Source organism: Amblyomma mixtum, chromosome 1, assembly GCF_055824585.1.
Source record: "Amblyomma mixtum isolate Tamu chromosome 1, ASM5582458v1, whole genome shotgun sequence".
Classification (NCBI taxonomy): Eukaryota; Metazoa; Arthropoda; class Arachnida; order Ixodida; family Ixodidae; genus Amblyomma; species Amblyomma mixtum.
This window is the reverse complement of record NC_143012.1, coordinates 26,475,797-26,501,286: the sequence shown is the minus strand read 5'-3', so window position 1 is coordinate 26,501,286 and position 25,490 is coordinate 26,475,797. Positions and strand designations below refer to the sequence as shown.

Here is a 25,490-nt window from a genome sequence, read left to right as displayed (position 1 = left end):
CGAGGCAGCAAATGCGGTAGACGTGGGGAGGGGGGACTGCATTCGGAGGCGCCCGCTTCCGCTCGCGTCTTCCTGTGGGTTACCCATGGGTGACCTCTCGGTCTTTGCAAACATCATTGCCCCATGCAAACCGACTGTTCTTGCTTCGTGCAGCGACTGCATTCATTCGCAGCATGGCCGCGGCCACGTCAAACCATCTGGTACAATGATGTGATAGGGTGCGGACATGAAGAAAGCATGGCTATAACTCAGAGTGTAATATTGTCACTTGTAGGCGGAACCTGGGGAGCGCCGATTTTCGCTATTTTTAAAGCCGGTTTCTTGCAGAAAGGTTTATTTTTTAAGCTCACGGATTTTTCGGACTGTTTGATTATTCAGACCATTTTTTGGGTCCTGCTGAGTCCGAAGAATCGGTCGGCGACTGTAATCCAAAATATCATGCCCTCCAAAACGAACAAAATCTGTACGCAGAAGCATGGGAAATGCATGCATGCAGATCTGTTTACAACCGATATATTGGCCGCACGGCCACAGCTTACTACACACTCGCAGCGCGTACAATACGGCCGGCGATCACGACACCTCCGATGTGCAGGCAGCGGTTAGTGCTCAAAGGTACGGTCGTGGCTAGCACGTTCGTATCATCTGTAGTGGTCCAGGCGAGTGTTCAAAACATCCTAAATCCCGCACACCGTACACAATGCACTCCTTCTGGGGAATTTTATGAATTCATATCATCGTGAAATTCATACTAACTATGCTGATATCACCGAGATTCCACTGCAAGTAAAAAGGCAGGGATATGGTATCCACATCGTCGATCAGCAAACATGTTGTCCACAACAAACAGCTTGCGTAGTACCGTATAGTGCGGAATATAGGTCGAGGTTTTTTCCGAAAAATATTACCAAAAGGTCACCCCTCGACCTATATACCGGCCTTTGGCACAAACTGAATAGTCGTCTGGCAACATGTGCGAGCCACGGACATTTTGGCATGCACATCGTTATCGCTTCCATGTTGACGATTCTTTCCTTCCTCTTTGTCGACCAACACAGCCAAACGTTGACGGCGGTAATCGTTCTTGGCGTTGTAATGTATTAATTTCGCAACAGCCCGCAAAATGAATACCGGTACTCGACGTCAGTTCACCACGGCATTTAAAAAAAAAGTTATCGAATTCGCCGAAGAGTATGGGAACATGTCCGCCCAGCGACACTTTGGCGTCTCGGAGAAGAGCGTCCGGTACTGGCGAGCGCAGAAAATCGAGCTGTCTGCCTGAAACGCGCGGTGCACCCTGGGCTCGAACACAAGGCATGTGGGCATTCAAGAAATGTTTCATTAGCAACTCGTTGGATGGTACCGAGGAAGACATGTTGTGGGACGCAGCCAGCGTGAAGCAGTCGTCTTCGGACGAGAGCTCAGACAGCTCGGACGAATGAGGAGGCTACGAGTCTGGTGGCACCAGTGAATAAAACAAAGTTTTGTGCCTCGTAATTTTTATGCTGACTTTTTTGCTTCAAGGTAAGGTTTGGTTTATGGTTTGGTTTATGGGGTTTAACGTCCCAAAGCGACTCAGGCTATGAGAGACGCCGTAGTGGAGGGCTCCGGAAATTTCGACCACCTGGGGTTCTTTAACGTGCACTGACATCGCACAGGTACACGGGCCTCTAGAATTTCTCCCCCAAAGAAATTCTAGCCGCCGCGGCCGGGATCGAACCCGCGTCTTTCGAGTCAGCAGCCGAGCACCATAACCACTGAGCCACCGCGGCGGCGCTTCAAGGTAAGGGGGTCGACCTATATTCCGCATTATACGGTACTTGCCCAACCTGCAAGTGGCCAATGACGCTTAGAACTTGCGCAGGAAGCGGCACCCACTCTTACAGCAGCATCCCTGCCCCCTGGCACTGCCCCACACTCACCTAGGGAGACCACGTTTGAGAGGTGCACTCCGAGCGGCTGTTGCTGGGCCACCACTGGCTGCACGTGCATGTCCACCACCCCCGTGCCGTTCATCAGCGGCACCCCATTCATTACCAGCTGGCCGGCTGCTGCGCTGTCCGCTCCCACACCAGCTGCACACACACACACACGTGTACACGAGGGCCACTCAGCAAGGCTGCGCTTCTTCCGCAAACACCTTCACAGCCATGTCATAAGAACAAACCTGCTAATTTCTACCCGCAATTACCGTATTTCTGCACACAATAGAACCACCCCGAAATAGGCACTGTGGTCAACACAGTATTTACATGATTGCAATAACACATAATAATAACAAATCGGCATCTTACTGAGAAAAAAAGAAGAGGTTTGGTTTGGTTTTATGGGGTTTAACGTCCCAAAGCGACTAAGGCTATGAGAGACGCCGTAGTGGAGGGCTCCGGAAATTTCGACCACCTGAGGTTCTTTAACGTACACTGACATCGCACAGTACACGGGCCTCTAGAATTTCTCCTCCAAAGAAATTCAACCACCGCGGCCGGGATCGAACCCACGTCTTTCGGGTCAGTAGCCGAGCACCATAACCACTGAGCCACCGCGGTGGAAAAAAAAAGAAAAAAAAAAGAAAGGGCCCTCACTTCAAAAATTGTTCCGTTATGGGGGGGGGGAAACAATTGCATTGCCTGGTATGGTTTGCCGACGAGAAATCAGAAATAACTTCGTTGTGGTGCGAGCTTCGCTGCAGTGGCATTCACTGTACCGCAGTTTTATTGTATCTGGCTTTCCAAATTAACGAAGAACGAATTATCGAGCTTTTACTGCACTAATTTTTCGTGAGCACCGTCCACCTAGTGACGGTCACGACAAACTACCTGTTTAGCTCACTGAGCGACTTGCATCAGGCATTTTCTTCTGGTACAATTGCCTTCCAGAATGTACAGGTGCGGACAAAAGTAAACGGAGCACAATACTGCCTTCCAACATTTTTCACATGTTGCTCAACTGAAACTGCCGACTGCCAGCTGCAGTGTGTGTGCATGCTGGTAGGGGTGCGCTTTCTCAGGAATTAACGATATTTCACCATTGCCGACAGGGAAGGCACGATTGCACTTAGAATGGAATCACATGCTCTGTTTACTTATGTCTGCACCTATACATAAGCGAATGAAGAAGGCTATCCCGACGATCTCCAAAAAAGAAAAAACAAATGCAAACAACACTATCAACAGAGTCAGCAACGCTGAGGTAACACCCCAACGATAGTTGATGTGAAACACAAGTTGGCAGTAAGGTATAAATTGTATCTAGGAGGCACAAATCCATGCAATTCATACAAGTGACTCGGGCTATGAGGGACGCCATAGTGGAGGGCTCCGAAATTTTCGACCACCAGGGGTTCTTTAACATGCACTGACCCGCGTATTTCGGGTTAGCAGCCGAGTGCCATAGCCACTGACCCACTGCGGCTACTCTGAATAGTACAAAGGTGATGCATGGACCATGTAGCAATTTTAACAAGTCTCACATATACGATGCATGACCTCTCCCCAGTATAAACAACACGATGTCAAAGGGAAACAGGCAAAATTGCCGACCTATGCCTTTAAACTGGAATTGTATGTATACAGCATTCCCTCTGCCACCTTCTCCTGATTAGAGCCACTATGGTATGCATCATGCCTGCTGCATCACACTGTCAGAAGTGGCATGTTTTGCCCACCAGACCAGAAAGACGTGCGCTAATGACGTAGGCATTCCAGAAGGCATTTTTTATTCGCTCTGGGCGCGTTCCAGCTCGTTGTGCGCAGCTTTCTTAATAGATTTACATAAACTAGCCCGCTACTTTCCAAGGCTGCTGGACACAGCAACAACTTACTCCAGGTGCACATTTGTGGAAACACCAAATGCGTCCGAGTGCACAAATAAATTCCTGCAGGTTACAGAGACAATTTTCTGCTATTACGGTATTACAGAAACCAACAGTCTGGTAAACCCAAACTTGAAACAACTAGAAAGGCAAAACCGAAGGTTCCATGCGGTGCACTGCACTGCTCAACAGCTGGCGAAGGCTTACGAACACCAGGCGAGTAACATACAAGGATTTATACGCAGGCCGTAGCCTGAACCCTAGCCTGCGGCGTCAGTGGCCACACTCCATCCCAACACATGTAGTGACTAGCATGAACCCCACACAATGGCGGGGGCCAAGAGAGTTCAGCAAAAGTTCAAATCCTTACGTCCATTGCGTCGCCCATAGCAATTAGGTTAAGGTTAAGTACCTACTGCTTAAAGCATAGGCACCATAGTCGACAGCTTCACCACTAGGCTTGTACGTGTAGCAACCTGCAAACAATGAAGAGCCAAGCCACATGTCATTTCACGCCACGGCTCCATCCGGGCGGACGTTACAGAGAGCTCTGCTGCTGGCCGGCAGTTCTGGCAGGGGGGGGGGGTTTGCGACATGGCAGTAGACACCACTTTGATGGCCGATGACCTTTACTAGGGGCCCCGTCCACTTTGGGTTTTATAGAACGTAAGGAGCTATCATGCGCCAAGTGTTCGCTTTAGATGGCAAATGTTCTGTTGAAAGAAAAAAGGCTTTCAAATTCCTTCCTTTCAGACCATAAAGACACGTGACCAATCTACAACCACGTTTTCTCTTAAGAGTTACCTACAGTGGAAAGGAATGTGTAATAAAAGAGAGTGAAATGTTTTTTCTTTTACACACATACATAAAAGGTGGTTTACTGTGACCATGTCACCACATGCTTCACACGGAGGTTTGCGTTGTTTTGCGAGAGAAAAACTGCGTGAAACCTACGTGTGCGACCGAAGCGAAGGTGACATCAAGGTGTCGAAACATTCCCCTTCTGTGTGCAAGCCCTAGCAGGAGACCCACTTTGTCCAAGGTTGAGAAACCAAACGGAGCCACTGTTCGCACAAGCCCCCGTGCCAGTAGTCGACAGAGAAAAGAAAGAAAGAAAGAAAGAAAGAAAGAAAGAAAGAAAGAAAGAAAGAAAGAAAGGAAGGAAGGAAGACCACTGCCATACCATTGGCGGCCGAAGCAGCGTCCAGGGTGGCCCAGTAGGCCTCGCTGGGCGACGTCTCGTGGCAGCCGGGTGGCGGCTGGGGCGGCTGCCCCGTGTACCGGAAGAAGGGGTTCTTCAGGTCCAGGCTGTTGGCTGCCCGGATGCCCCCCTCCAGCTCCAGCTCAATGTCCACATCGTAGCTCTGGCGCCGGTTGGAGCGCAGCACCACCCGACCCCCCAGCCGCTGTCCCCGCTGCACGAAAAGGGGGCTCTCCAGCAGGCACCGCACCTGGTACCAGTGGGTCAGCGGCTGCGTCGGCCCCGTCGACAGCCACACCGTCTGCCTGCAGGGGGATGCACACAACCAGGTACAGTTCAGTGTGCTACCACGCGTACAGTACATATCACAATGCACGCAATAACAAGCAAACAATAACAACACTCGTCGACAGTTGCCGTGCCCGTGTGATGAGACATTCTGCAACAAATGTTTGCAGAGTGAATATATCCTCATTTACTTATTCATCTTTATTCGTCAGTCGTGGCATGACCATTACAGCGACCACTCAAACTGCGCCACACGAAAGGCACAACCACTAGTCCGCACCACTGTACACAGAGGGCACCATGGATCCATGACACGGCACTTGGCGACACTTTCTTTGCCTCCTCGTTTCTCGCCGCTCCCCACCATGCTGCGCTGACGTCGCAGAGCCGGGAAACGTGCCCTTAAGGGGAGACATGGGTCTTAGAAATTTTTTTTTATTTACAGATCAAATGCAATGAAACTGCACAGCCTTATTCAGTTTTTTCTGCTGATTTCAAATATGCAATTTGTATATTTCTAGGCCAATTAGTTCCTGAGATATTAATATATATCATGCCATTGTCTGCTGAAACAATAGAAAAAAAATGGGCTACCAGAAATCTAATTTTAATATGTGGGTAGATACTACAATGTGTGAGGAATGCAACGCTGGAAGCAGTTTTCAGTTTTTTGTCCGTGTGGACAAATGGGCTTAGTAGTTAGTTTCATGCGTGTCGTGTGTTTTCTGGTACTGTATGTCTGGTTAACTCACTTGAAAACTAACTACTAAGCCCATTTGTCCACACGGACAAAAAACTGAAAACTGCTTCCAGCGTTGCATTCCTCACACATTGTAGTGTCTACCCACATATTAAAATTAAATTTCTGGTGGCCCATTTTTTTTCTATTGTTTCAGCAGACAATGGCATGATATATATTAATATCTCAGGAACTAATTGGCCTAGAAATAAACAAATTGTATATTTGAAATCATCAGAAAAAACTGAATAAGTCTGTGCAGTTTCATTGCATTTAGTCTGTAAATAAAAAAAATTTTCTTTAAGACCCATGTCCCCCCTTAACCGGTGCCGCGAAGTATCAGAGAATTCTACACGGTGCAACTCACTACGAACACAACAACTCAATGAGAGTATCTCGTGGTATCGTTCTTGTACATGCGTGAGGTCCGATGCAACCCACAGTCATAGTATCGCATATGCTGAAAGGGGCTAGCAGTTGCTGACTGATTTTTGGACTCGGTGGGTCTCGAAAAATGGTCTGAATAATCGAACAGTCCAAAAAAAATCCGTAACTTCAAGAAAATAACTTTTCTGCGAAAAACCAGCCTTCAAAATGGCGAAAATCGCTGCTCCCCATGTTCCGCCTAAAAGCGATAATATTAGACTGTATCTGTCTGAGCCATAGTCATGCTTTCGTCACCTCCGCACTCTCTCACATCATGATACCAGACAGTGCAACATGGCCTCAAGTCATGCAGCAGATGAATGCACTAGCCACGCGAAGCAAGAACAGTCAGTTTGCATGGGGCAACAATGTTCGCGAAGACAGAGGTGTAACCCACAGGAAGACGCGAGCGGTAGTGAGCGCCTCCGAATGCATTCTCCTTCGTCTCCTCTACCACATTTGCTGGCCTACACCGCGGGTGGCGTCGTCCAAGCTGCGGCAAACACTGCAGCTGTGCCATTGTACCGTTTTCAATGCGACCGTGCGCTCTTTGTAAGCCACCTTGATGGCAATGGAGAGCGTCCCATTAATAGCCAAGCCTATCCAAGCCAGTCCATCCAATTCACTGTCAGTTCCTGCGATTCTGCTTGAATCCAAGCAGCTTTCTGCATCTGTTGCAGGCACTGTTGGTTCTCAGCCTTCACTGCGCACCGACAATGGTAGACTTCCCACATCTGCTACAGGCGCTGCTGCTTTGCATCGACTTGCTTCGCTGCATGTCGACGGCACTCAGTGGCTGCATGTCGACATTTACTTTCAAGGAGCTTCTCTTCAGTGGGTGATGGTCGTTTGAGAGGCCCCACCTCACCTGACAAGATGACTGCTTCAAGTTCTGCACAACAGTGGAGCACCGACTAGCCTCCCACTCCGCAAAAGAGCATCGGCAATCAAAATGATCATATGTGCACATGCATGGCGATGTGGTGCTCCAGCTGTGGCGAGCGAGCGCCAGGCTTGATCGAAATCTGGATGAAGTAGATAAAGACTGCTTTGCATGAAAACCATTTACTTGCTCCCCTTAAATCTTCCCTTAGACTTATCTTAAGACTTCCATTTTCACCTGACCCCTACACTGATTTTAACAGGTCGTATTGCCCCGCCACAGGTGTCTAGAGGGGAAAAAAAAAAGAAAAGATTATAATGGCCCCGGCTTTTCTGCAGCCACAAATGCAGCGTGTGCCTCACTTACACGGATCCGACAAAGGCCACGTCGAACCAGAAGGCGAGGCCGTGCAGCTCCCCGGACTGGAGCAGGTTGAACTGCAGCGGCACCTCGATGCAGTGCAGGTCACTCTCCGAGGCACGCTCAAAGTCCACCGTGTGCCGCAGAGACTTGGCCAGGCAGATGCGCACGTCGAACGTGTCCTGCATGCCACAGCCCAAGACTCAGTGCGGCGAACACACCACGCCCTCCTTCTGCAGCGAGGGTCATGCAGAGGTGGAAGCTCCGTGCTCCCACATGGCACAACAGCATCGCGGACGGCTAGGAGGACACCGGACACCTGCTGCATCTATTGCAGAGCTAATATTTTCACATACCACTAGCAATCAATGAGAGTGATACGGAAGAGTGTGTTATAGTCTGATACAAGTCAAGAAAAAAGCGGCACTTCCCCGTCATAGGACCCCCTTCCAGCTAATGGCGTCGGCCGATTCTAATGAACCTGCTAGCTCGACAATGCAGGGAGCGGCAGGGGAGAGTAAAAACGATTCAGCTGTCCGATGTGCGAGCTTACAGGAGTCCCGAGTCAGGGTGGGCCTGAGCGAGTCATGAGCTGAAACGTGCGAGCGAATGAGTGAGCGCAGATGAGTCGCGAGTGGAAATGAGTGAGCCCAGGTGAGCTGAGAGTCCAGATGAGTCGTGAGTTGAAATGAGCGAGTGAGTGCAAAGGAGTGAGGGAGCCTAGATGAGACGTGAGTCTGAGTGAATCGCTATATGCAGTTGACCCCGGGCGGCGGGTGAGTCTGAGTGAGCCCGGGTGAGTCTGAGTGAGCCCGGGTGAGTCTGAGTGAGCCCGGGTGAGTCTGAGTGAGCCCGGGCCTCTGCGAGTGTGAGTCTGAGTGAGACCGCAGGCTGACCAAACTTTTGCGAGGGATCCTGAGCGAGCACTCGTGATTTTGCCGAGGTATGGCTGCAGGGAAGTGCAGTTATACTTCTGGTGAAGGCATCAACAGCTGCTTATGCTATAGCATTGTCCACACATAATTGAAATTAGGTGTGCCTGTGAACTATTTTTATTACTTGTTGTAGCTCAAAGGCCTCGCATAATGGGGCATTACATGAGGCTAGGTATTGAAAAAGGGCAGTCCTCAATGTCCTCGGGTTACATCTGCTCCCAGTACAATGCAGAGTGACTCACCACAATGGGCTGCCGGAAGTACTCCTTGACGGCCGCCTCCCGCAGGCTGGACAGGTCCACGCCATGGAAGCTTTGCTGGTACCTGGGCAGCAGCCCCCCACCTACGTCACTAACCTTGGCAGCGGTGGCCTGTACCAGTGGGTCTAAACGTTGACAAAGGCACAGGACGACGGACACAACATTTACACCAGTAACAGGCTGCCGCTTGCTTGCTTGCTTGCAAACTCTGGGTCAGTTCACTCTGGCCACACCTGCTGCACTAGTTCCGTGAAGATCTGCGGCAGTGCCGTGAATGCGCAGCACAGGCGCACCGGCAGTTCAAGAGCAGCTTCACAATAGCACTTCGAGGCTGCTTCCAAAACCAATCAGCGAGTGCAGGCCTGGTCACCTGCTCGCACTGGCATCGCCATCCAATCGCAGCCACCTGGGTGCCACCTACATCAACGGCCACCAACATCCTGGGCCACAGGGGAGAAATTTCACACAGCAAATTTCAACTAAGTGTTGGCCGTTTTCTGAACAAAGCCACTGCGTGTGTTGCACTTGCACGATTTATAAACACGCACTGCACAGCTGCCTGCCAGGCCCGGCTGCACAGGATCACAATCCTGACCCTCATACCGTCTCCAAACTGTGCACGGCCATCGCCAGTCAGGCAAGAACTCCTGTTGCACTAGGCACGCACTTTGCATAAGGAATACCGGATGAAAGCAGGTGCACGCGGCACTAGAGAAACGAATACAAAAACACTGCGCTCTTCAAAATGGTGCAGCAAGTGCAGCCAAATCGAGCAAGAGACTTTTTTTTACCACCTTTCTGCACCCCACTGATTAATACTACTGACCATTAGACACAAGCTAAAGGCACTGCATCAAGGATCGCCATGTTGAACCAGTTGCTCAATCAACCAGCAACGATATTAGCACCACATTAATGTCCAGACACTCACGACAGCTACTGCTCGAACCCATGCAAAAAAACATCGTGCACGAGGTTCATAGCATCCAACTGCAGGTTAATCTTCTGCTGTGCTCTTTTTCATTTCTAGAAGCAGAAATCTATTCTGGCCCCTGCCTGCCCCATTTGAGAGCCTAGACCATAGGCAGGCCAGGCAATGCAGCGACGGTACTGCTGACGCTATGGACACAGTCAATCGCACAGGCAAAAGAGCACTTAGCAAAGGCGTACCGTGCTTTTTCAGCCAAGTGAAGCATTGCGTCCTCGCTGAAAAACACAGCAAGCTTTCATGTCGAGAGCTGCAAGAAAGCGCGCCTCTGCACAAGAAACACTCTAGCAGTTTTAGAGCAGCATACTCCTGCTGTCCCTAGGCCATGGCAGCTAACTTGGGTTCCACAAGTGTTAGTTCCCTTTGCTTGATGCATGACATGATTATGAACATGATTATGCATGACATGATTAAGTGTGCTAATCTCACTGCCACCCTTCCCACTGCAAAACTGGAGCATCTAGCACATCAGCTGACCAAGGCGTGCAACAGTTGATGGGGTCGCTATTCATTACCTACTGCACTTGCCTAGGAGAAGGTCCAAAAACCTTTTTGTTCATTTAAGAAGGTTTGGTTTATGGAGTTTAACGTCCCAAAGCGACTAAGGCTATGAGAGGCTATGAGAGACGCCGTAGTGGAGGGCTCCGGAAATTTCGACCACCTGGGGTTCTTTAACGTGCACTGACATCGCACAGTACACGGGCCTCTAGAATTTCTCCTCCAAAGAAATTCCAGCCGCCGCGGCCGGGATCGAACCCGCGTCTTTCGGGTCAGCAGCCGAGCACCATAACTGCTGAGCCACTGCGGCGGCTGTTCATTTAAGAAAAAAACAACTAAAATTTGCCTAGTTCAAGTGCTTCATATGGTTTACGGTCCCAAGCTTGAGAATTTCAGTTTCTCGCTCGCTTTGTCTGCTCTTGTGGAGGGGCACAAGTGATAAAAATTATCTCGACTGCCACTCTCTATTGCCACTTTGTTTAGTTTACTGCAGGCACTCACACGGTGTTATCTCTCCGCTTTGTTTACTCAGTTTGCTTGAAGGTGTTCACTTGCGTGTTGTCGTTTTGCCATGGCCGTACATGCCATCTGCTTTTCTGGTAGTGACTGTTCTTCCAACTGAGTACTTGAAATGTACTGTCTGATTAGAGGAAGAGGAACTACAGTAAAAGCTAATTCAAACTTCAAAGAACAGGGAAAAATGTTCAAATTATTGAATGATCCAAAAAAAAAAAAAAACTGACAAGAACTGCTTGCATCACCGCTAAGACTAGCTAATGGCTGCCCCATTTTGAGAATGGGAACAGTGCGGCAATGACGACTTTTCACATTTCCAAGAATGTTCTACCAATGCATACTATCTGGTCCACTGAAGCAGAATGGTCCAAAATCATAAGGGCCTCCAGCAACCTTCAGGGTGCAACGTGGTGGAGTTCCACCGCTACCGCGTCACACCCATCACAAGCGGCACCATCGCCTGTGAGGAGGCTTCACCCCACAAGCAGCAAACGGCACGTGACGAGCGTGCAGTTTCAGCGCACTGGAAGAACGGAACCACGTGGAAGGAAGTGAAAGAAACAGCTCAATGGCACCGAAGTGGCGAGAGAGAAAAAAAGAAATAGCGGGAAGGGGGAGGAGAAAACAGCAGCAACGTGCCAATCAGCGTGTTCAGCTAGGTTAGGTTGGCTGGCTGGCTGATGCTGACTGGTCGAGCCACCGTCAATGCGGTCAGGCGCGAAGCTCAGAAAAGCAAAACCGGAACAAAGTAGTCAGATTGTTTTAGGAGATGTAGGGCTATTTAAATGACATCTTGCTGCCCGGACATAATTGGACACAGCCTCCTTACGAGAGCCTGTTCTAATTAACCGGTGAGAGACTCGTAGCGTCCGAACTTGAGAGTGTTCGACACCATAGACACTATAGACGCTAACACTTGATACTTGTACGCTACCTCTACGTTTTGCTCTTTTCCCCCACTTCCGTAAAAATGAAAGTTGAGAAAGCATTAGAATAGGAAATGCCTTAGAACCTGTTAATTACAATGTTACCATAACGATACCATTTCCCCCAACTCTACACTGCAGTTCCTACATAGCAGGCAACACTAAGGAGGCTGCAGAATTAGTGCGTCCGCAAAACCATATTACCGCACCACGCATCGTTCATTCTCTCCTCAAAAAAGAGCAGCATAAAACTAAGTGCAGCATTGAAAATCACAGTCAAAGCTGTGAGGCACTCAGTGCTTGGGACCTTCGGCTAAAATTTTCAGCAAGTGTGAATTACTTCTTGGGCATGAATTGAGGAAAAGCGATTCGTCCTACCAACCGCATATCATATTGCCACATGTAATTCTAGCTTTTCGAAGTCTCGATGAGTCACAGGACGGAACTGTGGAAAGAGGCAAAACAAGATGCAAGCCATGGAGCTTAAGGTTTGTTTTTGCTCTTTGGGCGGAGTGAGCTCGCATGAACAGGCGCACCAGCTTTGGCAACACTGCCTGCTATGTACGAAATGGAGTACAATCTTCTCGATCACATCCAACAGTGGAACTTGCAAACTATTCATGAGGACTACAGAAGCGCTTCTAGTCATGCAACGGATAGCTGCCGTTAAGCTCCAGAAGCATGAAAGCCAAAGTACACGATCGGGACTTACCAGAAGTTGGCCTTGTTGAGCTGCTCCATGTAGAGACAGGTGTCTGAGAAGGGAGCTATGTGCAGGTCTCCCCGAGTCGGGAACATCTTGCCTGCACAAAAAAGGGGGCGGAGTCAGCTGGGTAAAGGGGAGCTTCAAACATGTTACCCCCCCCCCCCCCCCCCCCTCCTCCTCCTCACCTTGGGGCTTGAGCCACTTCTTCGCGTGCAGATAGGTTTCCAGCATGCGTTCGTTGAACAGCATGTAGCCCATGGGCTCCGACACAATCACGTCAACGGGCTCTGGCAGCGTGATCTCCTCAATCTTGCCAGGGATGACCACCACCTTGTCCGAGAGCTTATTGTGGTACACCAGGCACTGCGTGCAGCAGGGCTCGACATCATGCCATGGACATCACCAAGCAGGCACATTGCGACAACATTTGCTCTTCTTGATACATGCGGCTGGAGCAAGCTACATCGTTGGCTCACTTCCAACCGGTTACCTGAACGATCATTTCACTACTTTGGAATAACGCCCGTTTGCCTCTCACAAACAGGACTTGCTGCCTTTGACCTGGTATGAATTGCAACAACAAAGGCTTTTAAAAGGTTCAGTGCTGCAGTTTGGTAGCCCAATGCAGCATGGATGAAATAGACCTTTACAACCTTTACAATCACAACTAGTTTTGCAACCCATTATTTGTAAAATTTAGGGAAGAGTAAAGTATTCAATACTCCACTGTTGCTAAGGCTTGTGCACACGTTTTTAACACCTTATCACCCCCCGAAAAATACCTTGCAATAATGTTACTTTTGGAGGACAACTCTGCACCCTTTCACACACCACACAATGCCACTGTGCGTTCATCGATTTGCTTCCCAACATAACCAAGAGCCTTCGCTATACAGAAAAAAACAGAGATGAAATCCACACCATGCAAAAAGCAGCCACTGCTCAACCACTGCCTGCGTTCAAACTGCCGACAATTTCCCTCAATAAAGAACAACGTGTGCATACCTCAGCATGCTTTGCCATGGAGCTGGCCTCAACGGCAAACACCTTGCGGGCTCCCGCTTGCACCGCAAAGAAGGATAGGATGCCCGAACCGGCACCCACGTCCAGCACCACCTGCGTTGGGACAGGAGGAACACCCACTTTTGGCTCGCACACTTCCCATGTGGGCAATCACTGTTCTCTCCCAAGGCAGAGCAACACAACTTCCAGTTACACCTCGCCGCTTTTTTAAACAGTGATTCTGGTTCAGTAACATTTCAGCACTTTAAACTAATGCACACCCAGTGGAAGGCACACAAAATTGCATAAACAGTTGTTTTTAGTGTAACGCAACCAAAACCGATGTTAACCGCACCAAAACGATTCTAACTATCAACTTGTGCATCCAAAAAATATGCCGTTTGTCCACTACGCCACAGCACCTCTAAGGTCATCGGCCTCTAATAGTGTTACTGCCCTACAATGCACTCATAAAATGCACGATTTAACCATTTTGTACAAAAGCACTAAATCCATTGCACAGTGAAGATAAAAGAAATGCCCTAAGATTCACGCACGCTTACTGAAAGCCGAAAATTTAAAGCCATGTTCCACAATCACCATTTCTCAGCTTCAAGGAGGCAAAGACGAGAAAGTAACATCTGAATTTCAATGTCTCCTCAGAATGCGTTCATCTGAGAGCAGCGTTTTGAAGTTAGCAATGCATTCGAGGAATTTGGACAGACAAGTCAAAGCCATGCAGCAGCAGGCAGCGCACCTTGTCCTTGAAGTCCTCCATGTTGTTGAGTATGGCCCTCTGGTAGGTGGAGGTGCGAATGTAGTCCTGCATCATGTTCTGCTGCTGCGACAGGTAGCCATAGAACTGCAACAGGACACACACACGAGCTGAGCACCTGCCGGCCTTCAAAGGCCCGGCACATCATGCCCTTGTGTTCCCCACTACCATCAGATCTGTGGTCAGCTCTCCCGCACACAAATCTCACATTCTGCGATACCCCACCAAAGCGGTATACCAACAAACCCATTTGCTGGAATGATGTGCTTGCTACCAAGCCACAGAGTGTACATGCATTGCAAAAACTAAGCTCTAAACAGAGAGAAGTAAAAAGGGAGTAAGCTACCTCACTACCTTTACCGGTTTACTACCCTTTTTTGTGTAGGTAACTTTCCTATTTCAACTAGTAATTTTCACGATCTAGAGGGGGTGCCTCAAGTAATCCAATATGGCAGTGTTATGGATGACTACTACCATGGGCAGCCAAAGTAGAATCACGTTACACAGCCTACCTGGAAGTACTGGGTTGCTGAGGCCTCGTCAGTCCTCTGCCGGAAGGTGGAGTTGTTCAGGCCCGTCTTGAAGGCGTCCACTATCCGGTGGAACCGCAGACACTCTGCACACCACACGCCAGTGCCATTTTGCTCTCTTCCCTAGCCTTGTGTTTATTTGGATGTTGCCATGAAATGTTGCCACAAGGCAAAACACACATACTCGTCTATAATAAATTCTTATGAGGGGGCCCATACCACAAAAAGCAGAGGAGATACCACAGTTCAGCAATGGTGGTGGTGCTGTGCTACAGCCCAAGATGAATTCTCAACAATTTAACAGCAGCCTGCTTTGTGCCAGCATATATCAAATGAATCTAGTTAAAATTATACTGCGCAATCTCGGTACGCATTACACGCCTATGCCGTTAATTTAACGACTAGGGCTTTGGTGTCCAATACAAAGAAGCAAAGCTAAGCCAAACTCTGTGCCTGCCATCCATGCCAATAACCTAGAGTAAACACACTGGGGTGGTATTCTGCCGGTGTCGCCTTTTGCGACATGTCGCATATGGGCGGGGCCTAAAAAAGTGCTTACAGATGCTCGAAGAAACGGAAAAAGCCGCCGGCACTTTCGTCTGCGGTGCATTCATTCACTCCGAGAAGTGACAATTTACCACTGCTGATCCACTAGCAGCAGTAGTTTCGTATCTTTGATAGCAAGAATATTTGCCATCACATGACGTCTAATGTTCAAAAAAACATTTGCAAATTTATTATAAACTCACTTCATTTAAGTCTATAAAACACCGCAAAAAAGCTCCAAATCTATTTTTCTTTCGTTCCGGACGGTTGTGCTAGGTTTCGGCTGCGTTTCGGGCAGTTGCAGACGGTAGCAGTGTAGCTGGAGGTCCCATTAGGCTTGCGCGCTCCAGAATCGAGAGCGTATCTAAAAAACTAGGCTGAATTGCAGCTTAAACTTTATCGTCAAAGCAAGGTAAGTCATAGCGAAAAGTAACAACACCAGTAGTTGCCGGTAAACGTGCCGACCGGAATCTCAAGGACTGCTGAATTGGCTGAAGCGGGCGGCTCTCGCTTGAAAGGACGTCGCCATGTTTTCACGCTAAGGGCGCAAAAGCCGCAACTGCCGATTGCGTTCGTACGCTAACGGTAGCCCGTCGCCCGCCCGAATCGCTTCAGCGCATTCCGTTGTTCGACTAAGCGTAGTAAATTGGGGCGACGTCACGATGACGTAGCAGGAATGCGGGTCCGTGTCGTCACGCCGCCATCACCGCGGCTCGAGCCAATCAGCGAAGAGCTAATGCGACATGTCGCAAAAGGCGACACCGGGAGAATACCACCCCTCAACAAACACTGACGGTTGCCGTTCAGAATGGTCTCTATTTCCTGCTCATTGGTTTATGCATTCCGCCTGATCTGTCTCTACCAGTGGTGTTGTGCATGCGGTTGTACACACAATGTTGCCTCCACCAAGGCTTCCTAGCTTCTTCGCAAAGAAAAAAAAAATCAGTTGCCAGTTTCTAGCAACAGCGCTTTGAATTTTGGTTCCACAATGCACTCCCAGTCCTCCGCAGAATCAACTGCACGGCCCCATTAAAGAGACCCCATCAACCTCCAGCTGACGACTACACAACCAACTGCATCATCATCACGCACGCTGAACATACCCTGGTTGCTGGGGAACAGCACCATGAGCGTGCCCTTGGCGTGGGTGATAACGAAGGCACGCTTGCCCACGCGGGCTGTGTCCGTCTCCTTGAAGATCTCCACTTCGTGCACTGCCTCGGGGCCATTGCTCTCCCCTGCAGAAAAAAAAAAAAAAGGAGTTGCTAAAACAACCGACAGATGGCACAACATTTCCGTCCAACGATACACACAAGCATTACGACGAGATATAGCAATCGACAGCCCGGAGCTGCAAATGCCTAATGACATTAATTAAAAAAAAAATGTGCAGCAGGACAGTGCATGAATCAAGAGCAATTATATAGCAGGTTTTACAGGCCTAAGGAAACCTCATATCATCTGTGACGTGCTGTTCAGCTTTTTAAACCGAAATCACATCAGAAGAAAAAACTAAATTATAAATTACTCCGCTAGCGCAGGTGAATTCCATGCCATGACTCATGTATATTTATTTATTTATGCACTGAACCTTGCGCGCCCCGAAAGGCATTGCATAAGGAGGTTACAATATCGAAGTGGATCACAGTAAACAAGGGGTAAAACACTGCTTAGTGCATTATTAAAAAAACAATGCAGAAGAATTCCTAAACATTAATAGAATATTCATGGACACTACTGAATAGAATAACCGGAGATGCACACAAAATATGCAAGACAACTGATACAGAAAGGAAAACAAGCTTGGCAACACATCTAAAGGTGCATTTTTCTAGCAGTACAAGCTACAAACTTGCTCACGGAATTGAGCAGGATTATTTAATGACGCAATCAAATCGGGAAGTTCATTCCAAAGTGATAAGACGCGGGGAAGTGTCGATGAATTGAAAGCCTCTGTAAGTCCGAAGATGCGTGAAAAACTTGCACTGTGATGCAACCGTCTAGAAGTGTTCAACACAGTGCAAAGTGGCAGGGGCGAAGGCCTATCTATATATACATACTTGAGCACCAAGCATAGGAGTGAAACAACTCAGCGGCGTTTTTTTAGAGGCAAGGCCTTTTTTTCATTTCAGTCACACTGGATTGGTGGCTATAGCTGTCTGAGATGAACCTGGCAACTCTGTTTTGAATTGATTACTATCGAATAATATCAATTACAATTTGAATAGATACTTTTGCCCAGCGTGCATAACCTGCATAATTTTTGCTTTTGTTTCTCCGTGTTATAACTGCTCTGTTTTCGATGGAGCTGTGCAGCACGGTAACACATAAGCCGCAAATTCAAAATGCGGCTACACGGCACAGATGCACGAGGACACAATAAACTTGAGACGCACAAAAGTCAAAGTGAAAATACAATACACAGGCCTCAGAGAAATGAGCACAAAAGTGAAGCTAAACCCTCTGCTTTTTCAGATTCAAAAACAAGAGGTGCAGAGAATGACCGTGGCCGTACGCTGCCATCTACCAAAGTTCCAAATGCCAGGAACGACGTCACCCGTCAATCAGGATGATCGATCAGTGAAATCCTTTGAGCCATTTATATAGTGCACATGTGGCTGTTCCACTCCCAGCAAAGAAAGGAGACTGCTTAGAACGAGAGGAAGTGCAGGCAGGATTTTGTTTTAATTTTCACAGCCTTTCCTAGTGCGTACGGCTGTAATATTTTGCAAAGAACAGCATAACTGCATCGATCCACATGCTGCACCTGTTCATTTATACAGCTGTAACTTGGACTAATTATTTTCCTCGCCCAAATAAGACTCGCTATCAAATCAGAATGCAATGCAATGCGCAATGACTGTGCAAATTTGGCGACACAAAACACCATGCATTACTCCCTATCATCAGATTCGCATAACGGAGTGAAGCTTTAACACAAGTCCTTCTCAAGAAACCAGAAGCTTGTCCACAACGACACCAACCCTTTCATGTTTTCCAGAGAGCCTGCATTACTTATGAATTGGGCATGGATCGCCAGGACAGTTTGAAGCAGCGTCTGAAAATGCTGGAATGGCAGATGCACCACCAGACGTTTCCTCTCAACTGCAACATCTGCTCTAACAACTTTGGTGCAGTTCAGCGTCGTGATGCTGAATCCCCTCATGAACCAAGAATTCTGGACCACTAGGGAAGGCGAACTCGAGACAAACCTGACAGCAGGCATCACACAGATGTGAGAGAACAAAGAATGCTGGTAGCCACACAAAGCCAGAACAAAAAGAAAAAAAACAGTAGGTGAATCAAACCTAGCACTTCACACAATGCTCTGGAAATGAATTATTGGTTGCATTTTTGACAACGTACAACAGAGGAGACTCTTATTACTTCGGTTTATTCTCTTGAGCGCGAATGTGTGTGCATCGCACAAACGGCATTTGGAATGGTGCATGAGACATAAGTAACGGAAACTACATGGAATCAGCCGTCCCTAGCAGTTTCAACAGCCAAATGGTGGCTGACTAAAAATTCAGTTCAGGTAATATGAGGCATAATGAGCTGCAATGTAATAACTGCTTGCTTCATCATTTTAATTTACTGAATAACTCACTACAGCCTCCCCCAAGGAGGACTAATAGTAATCAATGAACAAGTACCTATAACACCGCAAACTAGCAAGTATTCCACACATTTCTCCCTTCTATTGCTCTTTCCTCCGCCCATCTGACAGTGCCTCCAAAAGACACAGGCTAAGGGGACTTCCATAGGCGCATTGTTACAAGAGCCTTGGTCATTCACCTCTTGACCATTTATTCAGCCTGTCAAATCAACTACTGCACCACATCACAGAGCTGTTCTCATTTTATTCTGCAGTGCATTAGCCACAGCTATTTCACGTGAACAAGCACCTCGCCAATCTATAAGCTCCATCCACAATCTGTAAGCAGTATACTTTTATGCATACTGGGAACCTTTCTGAAATACGTCCTAACCTCTTAATAACTGTAATCAATTTTCTGGCACGCATGGCACCTACTCTAGGTATCAGTTAGGGCAAGAAAGATATTTTTTTGCAGGCCACTCGTTCCGCAAGAATTTCGATGACTCTGTTAACAACAAGTTCATTCACCAATCTTTACACATGGCTAAGAGACATTTCGTTGTCAACTATGCATACTTAGAACGTCCGAACAACGGCCATGCTCGATTCTAACCATGATTCGACAGTTCTCCCAGGAAAACCCTTCACAGATTTAATCCTGAGACTTCCTCCCGAATGTGTCGCACCTATTTTGTGCCACAAAATAACCCGACTTATATGGTTCAAGCATAAACGCACAGAATTCCTCCAAGATTCCGTAGCTGCCTCAAAAGAAGCGATCGGGACCAATCACGCGCGCACCTCTCGACGCGTGCATGAACGGGCATTTCTCACGAATTTACCTCAGGTATATAACAGCGCAGAGAAGACAAAGGTCGGCAGTACCTCGTACTTCTCGCCACATTACGTGAACATCATTAGTGCGCAGCACAGCGACGGGCCCGCGTGCGATCCGTTCGCGATAACCTGCACGCCGTGCGAACGCCGAGGGGCTGGCACGAACTGATGCGCCCCTCGTGAGCCGCTTCGCAGCACTGCCCGCGGCGCACTTCTCGGCGGACCTGAAACTGCGCGCTAGCGGTGGTACTTTCGCGACCCGCGGTTCTGACGCGGCGTTGCGCCTGCAGGTTCGAGAAACGCCGCGTCCGCCGCGCGACGCCGGCTGTGCGAAGCTGGCCAGTGCACCACGCGCACGGGCACCTGGGATGTCGCAAGAGAGCGCACTTTCGAACGCGACCGCCACCATGGTGGCTCCGAATGAGTAAACGGTTCTCGACAATCGGGATACCGTAAATAAAACCGCGACGGGCCGATCAAAATGCCTTAGGCCTAAATAGATTAGAGAACGTGCGACATGGACTACAGTAAACAATGCGCGCGGAGACAAAGAAGGCCCACTCCGGAGGACCGGCGAACGACGCAGGGCGCCGATGAACGGCTCAACTCACGCTTCTTGAACTTCACGATGAGGTTATCCGACTCGTCGGCGACTGTCAGAAGTAAAGGGATGGGAAACTTCTGAGTTATTTCACCGGTATCGGACAGACTGGATAAAAGCACCCCTTCAAACGTGGCCGCCATATTTACAACTGCCAGCCACCGCCAGGTGCAGGTGCATAATCACTCGACGTAAAGGAAGAAAAGTGACGCGTTGGGACAGCCGCTGCGCAACACTTGTCTGCTGAACTCCATAATTTAGATCACATTAGCACCACGATCCTTCTCCCTCTTATTTTTATGGTATGATTTGCACATGGACAATCAGCGCAATTCTCGATTGATGGACGTATGTGTAAAGCATGGCGTTCTGATAGAGCGTGGACAGATGACATAGGTGACGTTGCTGTCATTCGAGCGAAATGGGCTGAATCATGCACGCTCGCACTGCCACGCGCTGCAGTTCTCAATTTTTTTAATAAAGTTCAGCCAAAAAAAGAACTGAACAACGAGCCACGAGCTTGCCATCACTTAGTTCTCAAATCAGTTAATATAACATTTTATTCGTCGATTCAATATCGACTGAATTCTTCAGTTTAAAGGTTTTCCTTCTCGATTTTCTTTTTTTTACTTTCCTGTCTATATAGCACCTCACCTGTCACTGATCCTCCACCATTTGTCTAAATTTATTTATCATACAGACAAGCAATCTCCCCTTTTTGCTAAGTGCGCTCTGCTAGCGTAGCAGTTTTCTACCCTTCTACACTCAACCGGGCGTTTGCAACGTGAAGCCTGGCACCCTGTTACTTTCTTTTCTTCAAGAACAGTTATTCCTCCTCTCCCTTTCCTCAGTACGATAACCGCTTAAATACTGTGACCCCAAAGGGTAGCGGGGTTTATAACAGTTGTGTTTCGTATCGTCGTGATTTTCATTATTACTTCTTTCCTCTGACTTCACACGGAGCCCTTTCAAGCATCGCAGCTGCTTCCTGTAATTTCTGCAGTGTACTGTAGCCGCGACGCAAGATTTTTATTTCACTGAACACTGACCAACCTTAAAGACCTGTCGTAGAAAGTGGCGATTGTATGGTCACAGTCTTCTGGAACACTGCGCTCATCGTGGTATGGTCACAAAGAACAGCAGGCCTTGCAGATGCACGAGCAGATCCACTCCATGGTCCTTGGCACCTTGGCTACCTTGACAGGCGCGCAGGAAAGAATGTCCGCAGCATGTTCCTTCCTCCATGGTCCGCAGAAAAGTTTTTTTTTTACCCCATGACCGCAGAGCACCCAGTTCAGAAGTCTTTGACGATACTAGTTGTGCAACCCGTAAACCAAAAACCTAACACCCTCTTGACGCAACGTTTAAAAATTAACCGACTGTCGCGCCAAAACCGGAGTTAAGGTAAACTATTCACCGCGTTTTTTACGTTAAAAATTTTGAAAAGTAGCTAAAAATATGCCTCATAGATGGCGACTGCATCGGTTTGCGTCTAAAAATTGCATCGGATAATGTGTTGATTTTTGGAGAGAGTTACTATGCTGAGCGTTTTGTAACTGCTGAACAGTTCAGTTCGCGGCTCTCCCGTGTTTTAATTCGCGCTGTTGTAACAGACAGTACAGGCGGCGTTAAAGAAACACCCTTTTCGCTGGTGTTGCTGCCTATAGTTGGTGCTGTCCTTCGCTACAAGTGAAGTTCAGTGGTTCTTTCGCAGCGTGTAGGTAGTGTACTGGCTGCAGGCTGTCCGCTTCACGCGAACACGCGCCTTTCCGGACGACAGCAGCGCCGGACTTCTGGTTGGGCTCCTTATCTAATCGGAAAGAGCAATATGCCTGCTTGCGTTGCTGGCGGTCTGTTTGCTTTCCTACGGCGACTGTAAGACCATTCGAAAGGCCAGTTCGTGGCTCCCGCCCAGCATCGGAGAGAGACGATGCGTGGCTTGTGGCTCCTGGCGGTTTCACTCGGGGCGCTGCTGGGCGTCAGCGCAAAGGAAGAGAGCTTCGAGGAGGCTCAATACGGTGTCAAGTACGCATCCCGATGCGAAGCCTGCAAGTACTTGGCCGTCGAGCTGGAGGCGCGCCTCGGCGAGACCGGCAAGACTCACGACGTGATCGAGACCGGATACAGCCTGGACGGCGGCCGCAAGCGGAAGAAGTACACGGTCTCCGAGCTGCGGCTCGTGGAGTCGCTGGACGGTGTCTGCGACCGCTTGCTAGACTACAGTGTGCACAAGGAGCGAAAGGACAGCACGCGCTTCGCTAAGGGCACCAGTACCACCTTCCGCACGCTGCACGGCCTGGTGGCCAAGGGCGTCAAGGTGGATCTGGGCATCCCCTACGAGCTCTGGGACTCGCCGTCGGCCGAGGTGACGCAGCTGAAGAGTCAGTGCGAGGCCCTGGTCGAGCAGTACGAGGCCGACATCGAGCGCTGGTACTTCGGTAGCCAGCAGCAGCCGCTAAGTGCCTACCTGTGCCGCGACCGAGTGCTGCGCAAGGGTGACGCGGAATGCCTGGACGACCCGTTTCCGGGCGACGACGAGCAGGCGGCGCGAAAGTCCGAACTCTGAGGCGCGCCCAGTGGCAAGCATCGACTGTGAATTATGAGTTGGCAGCACTGTTTCAACGCACGTAGAAGCACGGCAGAAAACTTAAGTCTGGTGTATCACTCGGTGATGGGTGCAAGACGCGCATGGAGGTCAGAAAGAGAGAGCAAGCATCTTTGTGCAACACTAAGTCCAGCGTTAAGAATGCAAGATAGCTTAACTAGAGTGTCCTGGTATGTGCAGAAAAGTGGAGAGGCTGGTGCGATCCTGTTCATCACATTATTGGACAGTTTCAAGCTATGGTTTGGGACAAGGATTGGGTGCAGGTGGTTTGAATGTGTGGACAAACTCTGAGTGTGTGTGTTATTGACGTGCTATCAGAATGAGCACTTTGGTATGATGGTGATACACGATATACACTGTGCATACGCCTAAATGTACTCTATGACAAAACATCTCTTAACACACCTTTTTTAAACAAAACTTGCCAGCAGTATCGCATTACCATTTTTTATATAAATATTATTTGATTTTCAGAGAGCTGAATCCAGTTTGGAAACCACCCTTCAGAGAAATAGAGCAGCAAGCAGTTCAGCATTGTAAGCGGGCTTGCAACAAATCATTAAGACAGCAGCAAAGCACCACCGTCATAAACCAGCAAATGTGCCATTGAATGACCACATATTAGCTATACTTGAAAATGCAATGCCATTACATATGTGAAGCATGGATCAGCTCAAAAAACTTAGTGCTGTATGTTACCAGCATACTAACGGCTACTGGAAGGTGTTCTTAACGTATAATACACCTTTCCTCCAGTGAACAACGTGTGTATAGTGCGACATGTCACAAGCCACTTCTTTACAAAGTGCCCACCATGGTCAGCTCTTTAGGCTAGACTGCTTAATGTACGAGCGCATTGTGCTACAGAGTGTACACCAAGTCTACTAGGTGCGAAGTGTGCCATTGTGCTCGGTTATAATTGGCAACACATGTGGTCCGAGCGTGTGCCGCAAAGCATTGTGGGTCTGAATATGCCGTGAAGTCGTCCATTTAACTGCCACTGCAGTGTTGCTACACGTCTGGTATTTATACGTATATTATCGTGTTTCCAATTGCTATAGGGCATCAATTGCAGAATAGTCGCAGCAGGTCTGTTGCATGCGACGTTTGGAGCTAGTCTGCACATTTTTGTCGCGTCTACTTGAATATGTGTGGATTATCAGCACTCCTCATTCAGTAAATGTATGATTAAGTTGTGAAAAGAAGGTCTCTACTTTTTCAGGCAAGTAAACCTTTGCATGCACTGTGTGTGATGGCATTTCAATCACATTCAAGCTTTCACTACTAAGAGCTGGAAAGTGCTGGAACTGTGCAATGACACGGCCCATGCACTGTACTACTGATTCAGTGGAAGACTGCTTTTCTGCCCCAAGCAGGAAATTTTCTCTGGAAAAACCACTTTGGGGTGAAGAAAGTTCAAGAAATGCATAGTGCAGATAGGACCGCTGCATCCAAGAGTCGAGAAAGTTGTGTTGTTCCAAGCGCCATCCTAGGCGTAGTCCTTTGGTTCATCTATAATGCATACCTTCCAAGGTGGCTTGGCAGCTATGGTGTTCTGCCAAGCTCAACCTAGCTGCAGTGACTACATTTCAACGGATGTGAAATGGAAAAGCGGCTGTAAATTGAGATTTTGGCGGTCCTTGAAGGAAACCAAGCCAATAAAAATTAATCCAGAGCCTTCTGCAGATTTGCTTTGGCACGTAAAAATCTGCCAGTCAGATCACAATGCATGTCTTGGGGGTCCTTCCCTTTCCACAGTCATTCGTTATGGAAAAGGTTAGTGAAACGTAGAGTTTATGTGGGCATCTTTCAGCAGTGGGAAGACAATGGCAAGCAGAGAAGCTTGTCGTTAGGTTCACCTGCTCTTTTTGTGGGAGTAGTGAACAAAAAGTGGCTTGGTGTCCATTTCTTAGATGCAAATACGTGTGGAGGTGTTCACTCAACCTTTTCAAATCCAGGCTGTTTGTTGGGTTGCTGTGGCTGCTGTGCAAGAATTCATCACACTACTAACCTTGACACAGCAGGCACATGAGAGCCGCATTATACTGTCACGAGTCTGTTAGCTGACCACATCTGAAATACATGACCATAGGACGACCTACACAAGTGATAACAAGCAAAAAATTTTTCTGAACTTGCAAAAAATTTGGAGAAACTGAATGCAGGATATTTAGCTTTACGCAAACCCGCCGAATTTTATTTGGTGTCCTGTTTTTGCTTGACTTGCGCTTCCGAAACCATTGCCCTGTAACCAATGCCACTGCTATGGCTGTTGCATACAACTTGGCATCCACTACTATCTTGAACAGTGGTGCGGATTAATGCGAACACTGACACCACCATCACCCTCTGTTCAGACTGGCTGTTCAGACTGTACAACATCATGATGTAATAGTGAAGAGACAAAAAGGGAGAATGACATTACTTCATCATTCAGCTTACTAGAGCTACGCGGT

The 25,490-nt window shown here is 48.4% G+C and overlaps 2 protein-coding genes across 6 annotated transcripts in view; one reads left to right on the top strand and one right to left on the bottom strand.

Moving 5' to 3' along the window:
• Art4 (arginine methyltransferase 4) overlaps positions 1-20,803 on the bottom strand; it is a 28,547-nt gene extending 7,744 nt beyond the window's left edge. Inside the window, exons 1-11 of one of the 5 annotated variants that reach the window (XM_089546485.1) lie at positions 20,440-20,803; positions 16,494-16,628; positions 14,827-14,930; positions 14,297-14,401; positions 13,543-13,653; positions 12,723-12,900; positions 12,544-12,634; positions 8,886-8,967; positions 7,715-7,890; positions 4,995-5,317; positions 1,923-2,075 (exon numbers count right to left, since the gene is read on the bottom strand). In XM_089546485.1, the coding sequence (XP_089402611.1) occupies positions 1,923-2,075; positions 4,995-5,317; positions 7,715-7,890; positions 8,886-8,967; positions 12,544-12,634; positions 12,723-12,900; positions 13,543-13,653; positions 14,297-14,401; positions 14,827-14,930; positions 16,494-16,628; positions 20,440-20,572 (1,591 nt within the window). In that variant the 5' untranslated portion in view covers positions 20,573-20,803. Of the gene's footprint in view, positions 1-1,922; positions 2,076-4,994; positions 5,318-7,714; positions 7,891-8,885; positions 8,968-12,543; positions 12,635-12,722; positions 12,901-13,542; positions 13,654-14,296; positions 14,402-14,826; positions 14,931-16,493; positions 16,629-19,876; positions 20,029-20,439 lie in introns of those variants that run through there. The other 4 variants (XM_089546461.1, XM_089546454.1, XM_089546475.1 and 1 more) reach the window with 4 other exon arrangements.
• A 1,201-nt stretch (positions 20,804-22,004) lies between these two features.
• Positions 22,005-24,596, top strand: CNPYb (FGF signaling regulator protein canopy b). The gene has a single exon (XM_089546450.1). The coding sequence runs from the start codon at positions 22,360-22,362 to the stop codon at positions 22,993-22,995; it is 636 nt and encodes a 211-aa protein (XP_089402576.1). The 5' UTR covers positions 22,005-22,359; the 3' UTR covers positions 22,996-24,596.
• Positions 24,597-25,490: the final 894 nt, after the last annotated feature.

Excerpts from the sequence above, each read along its gene's own strand:
- CNPYb (XM_089546450.1), top strand. The coding sequence starts at position 22,360 with ATGCGTGGCTTGTGGCTCCTGGCGGTTTCACTCGGGGCGCTGCTGGGC.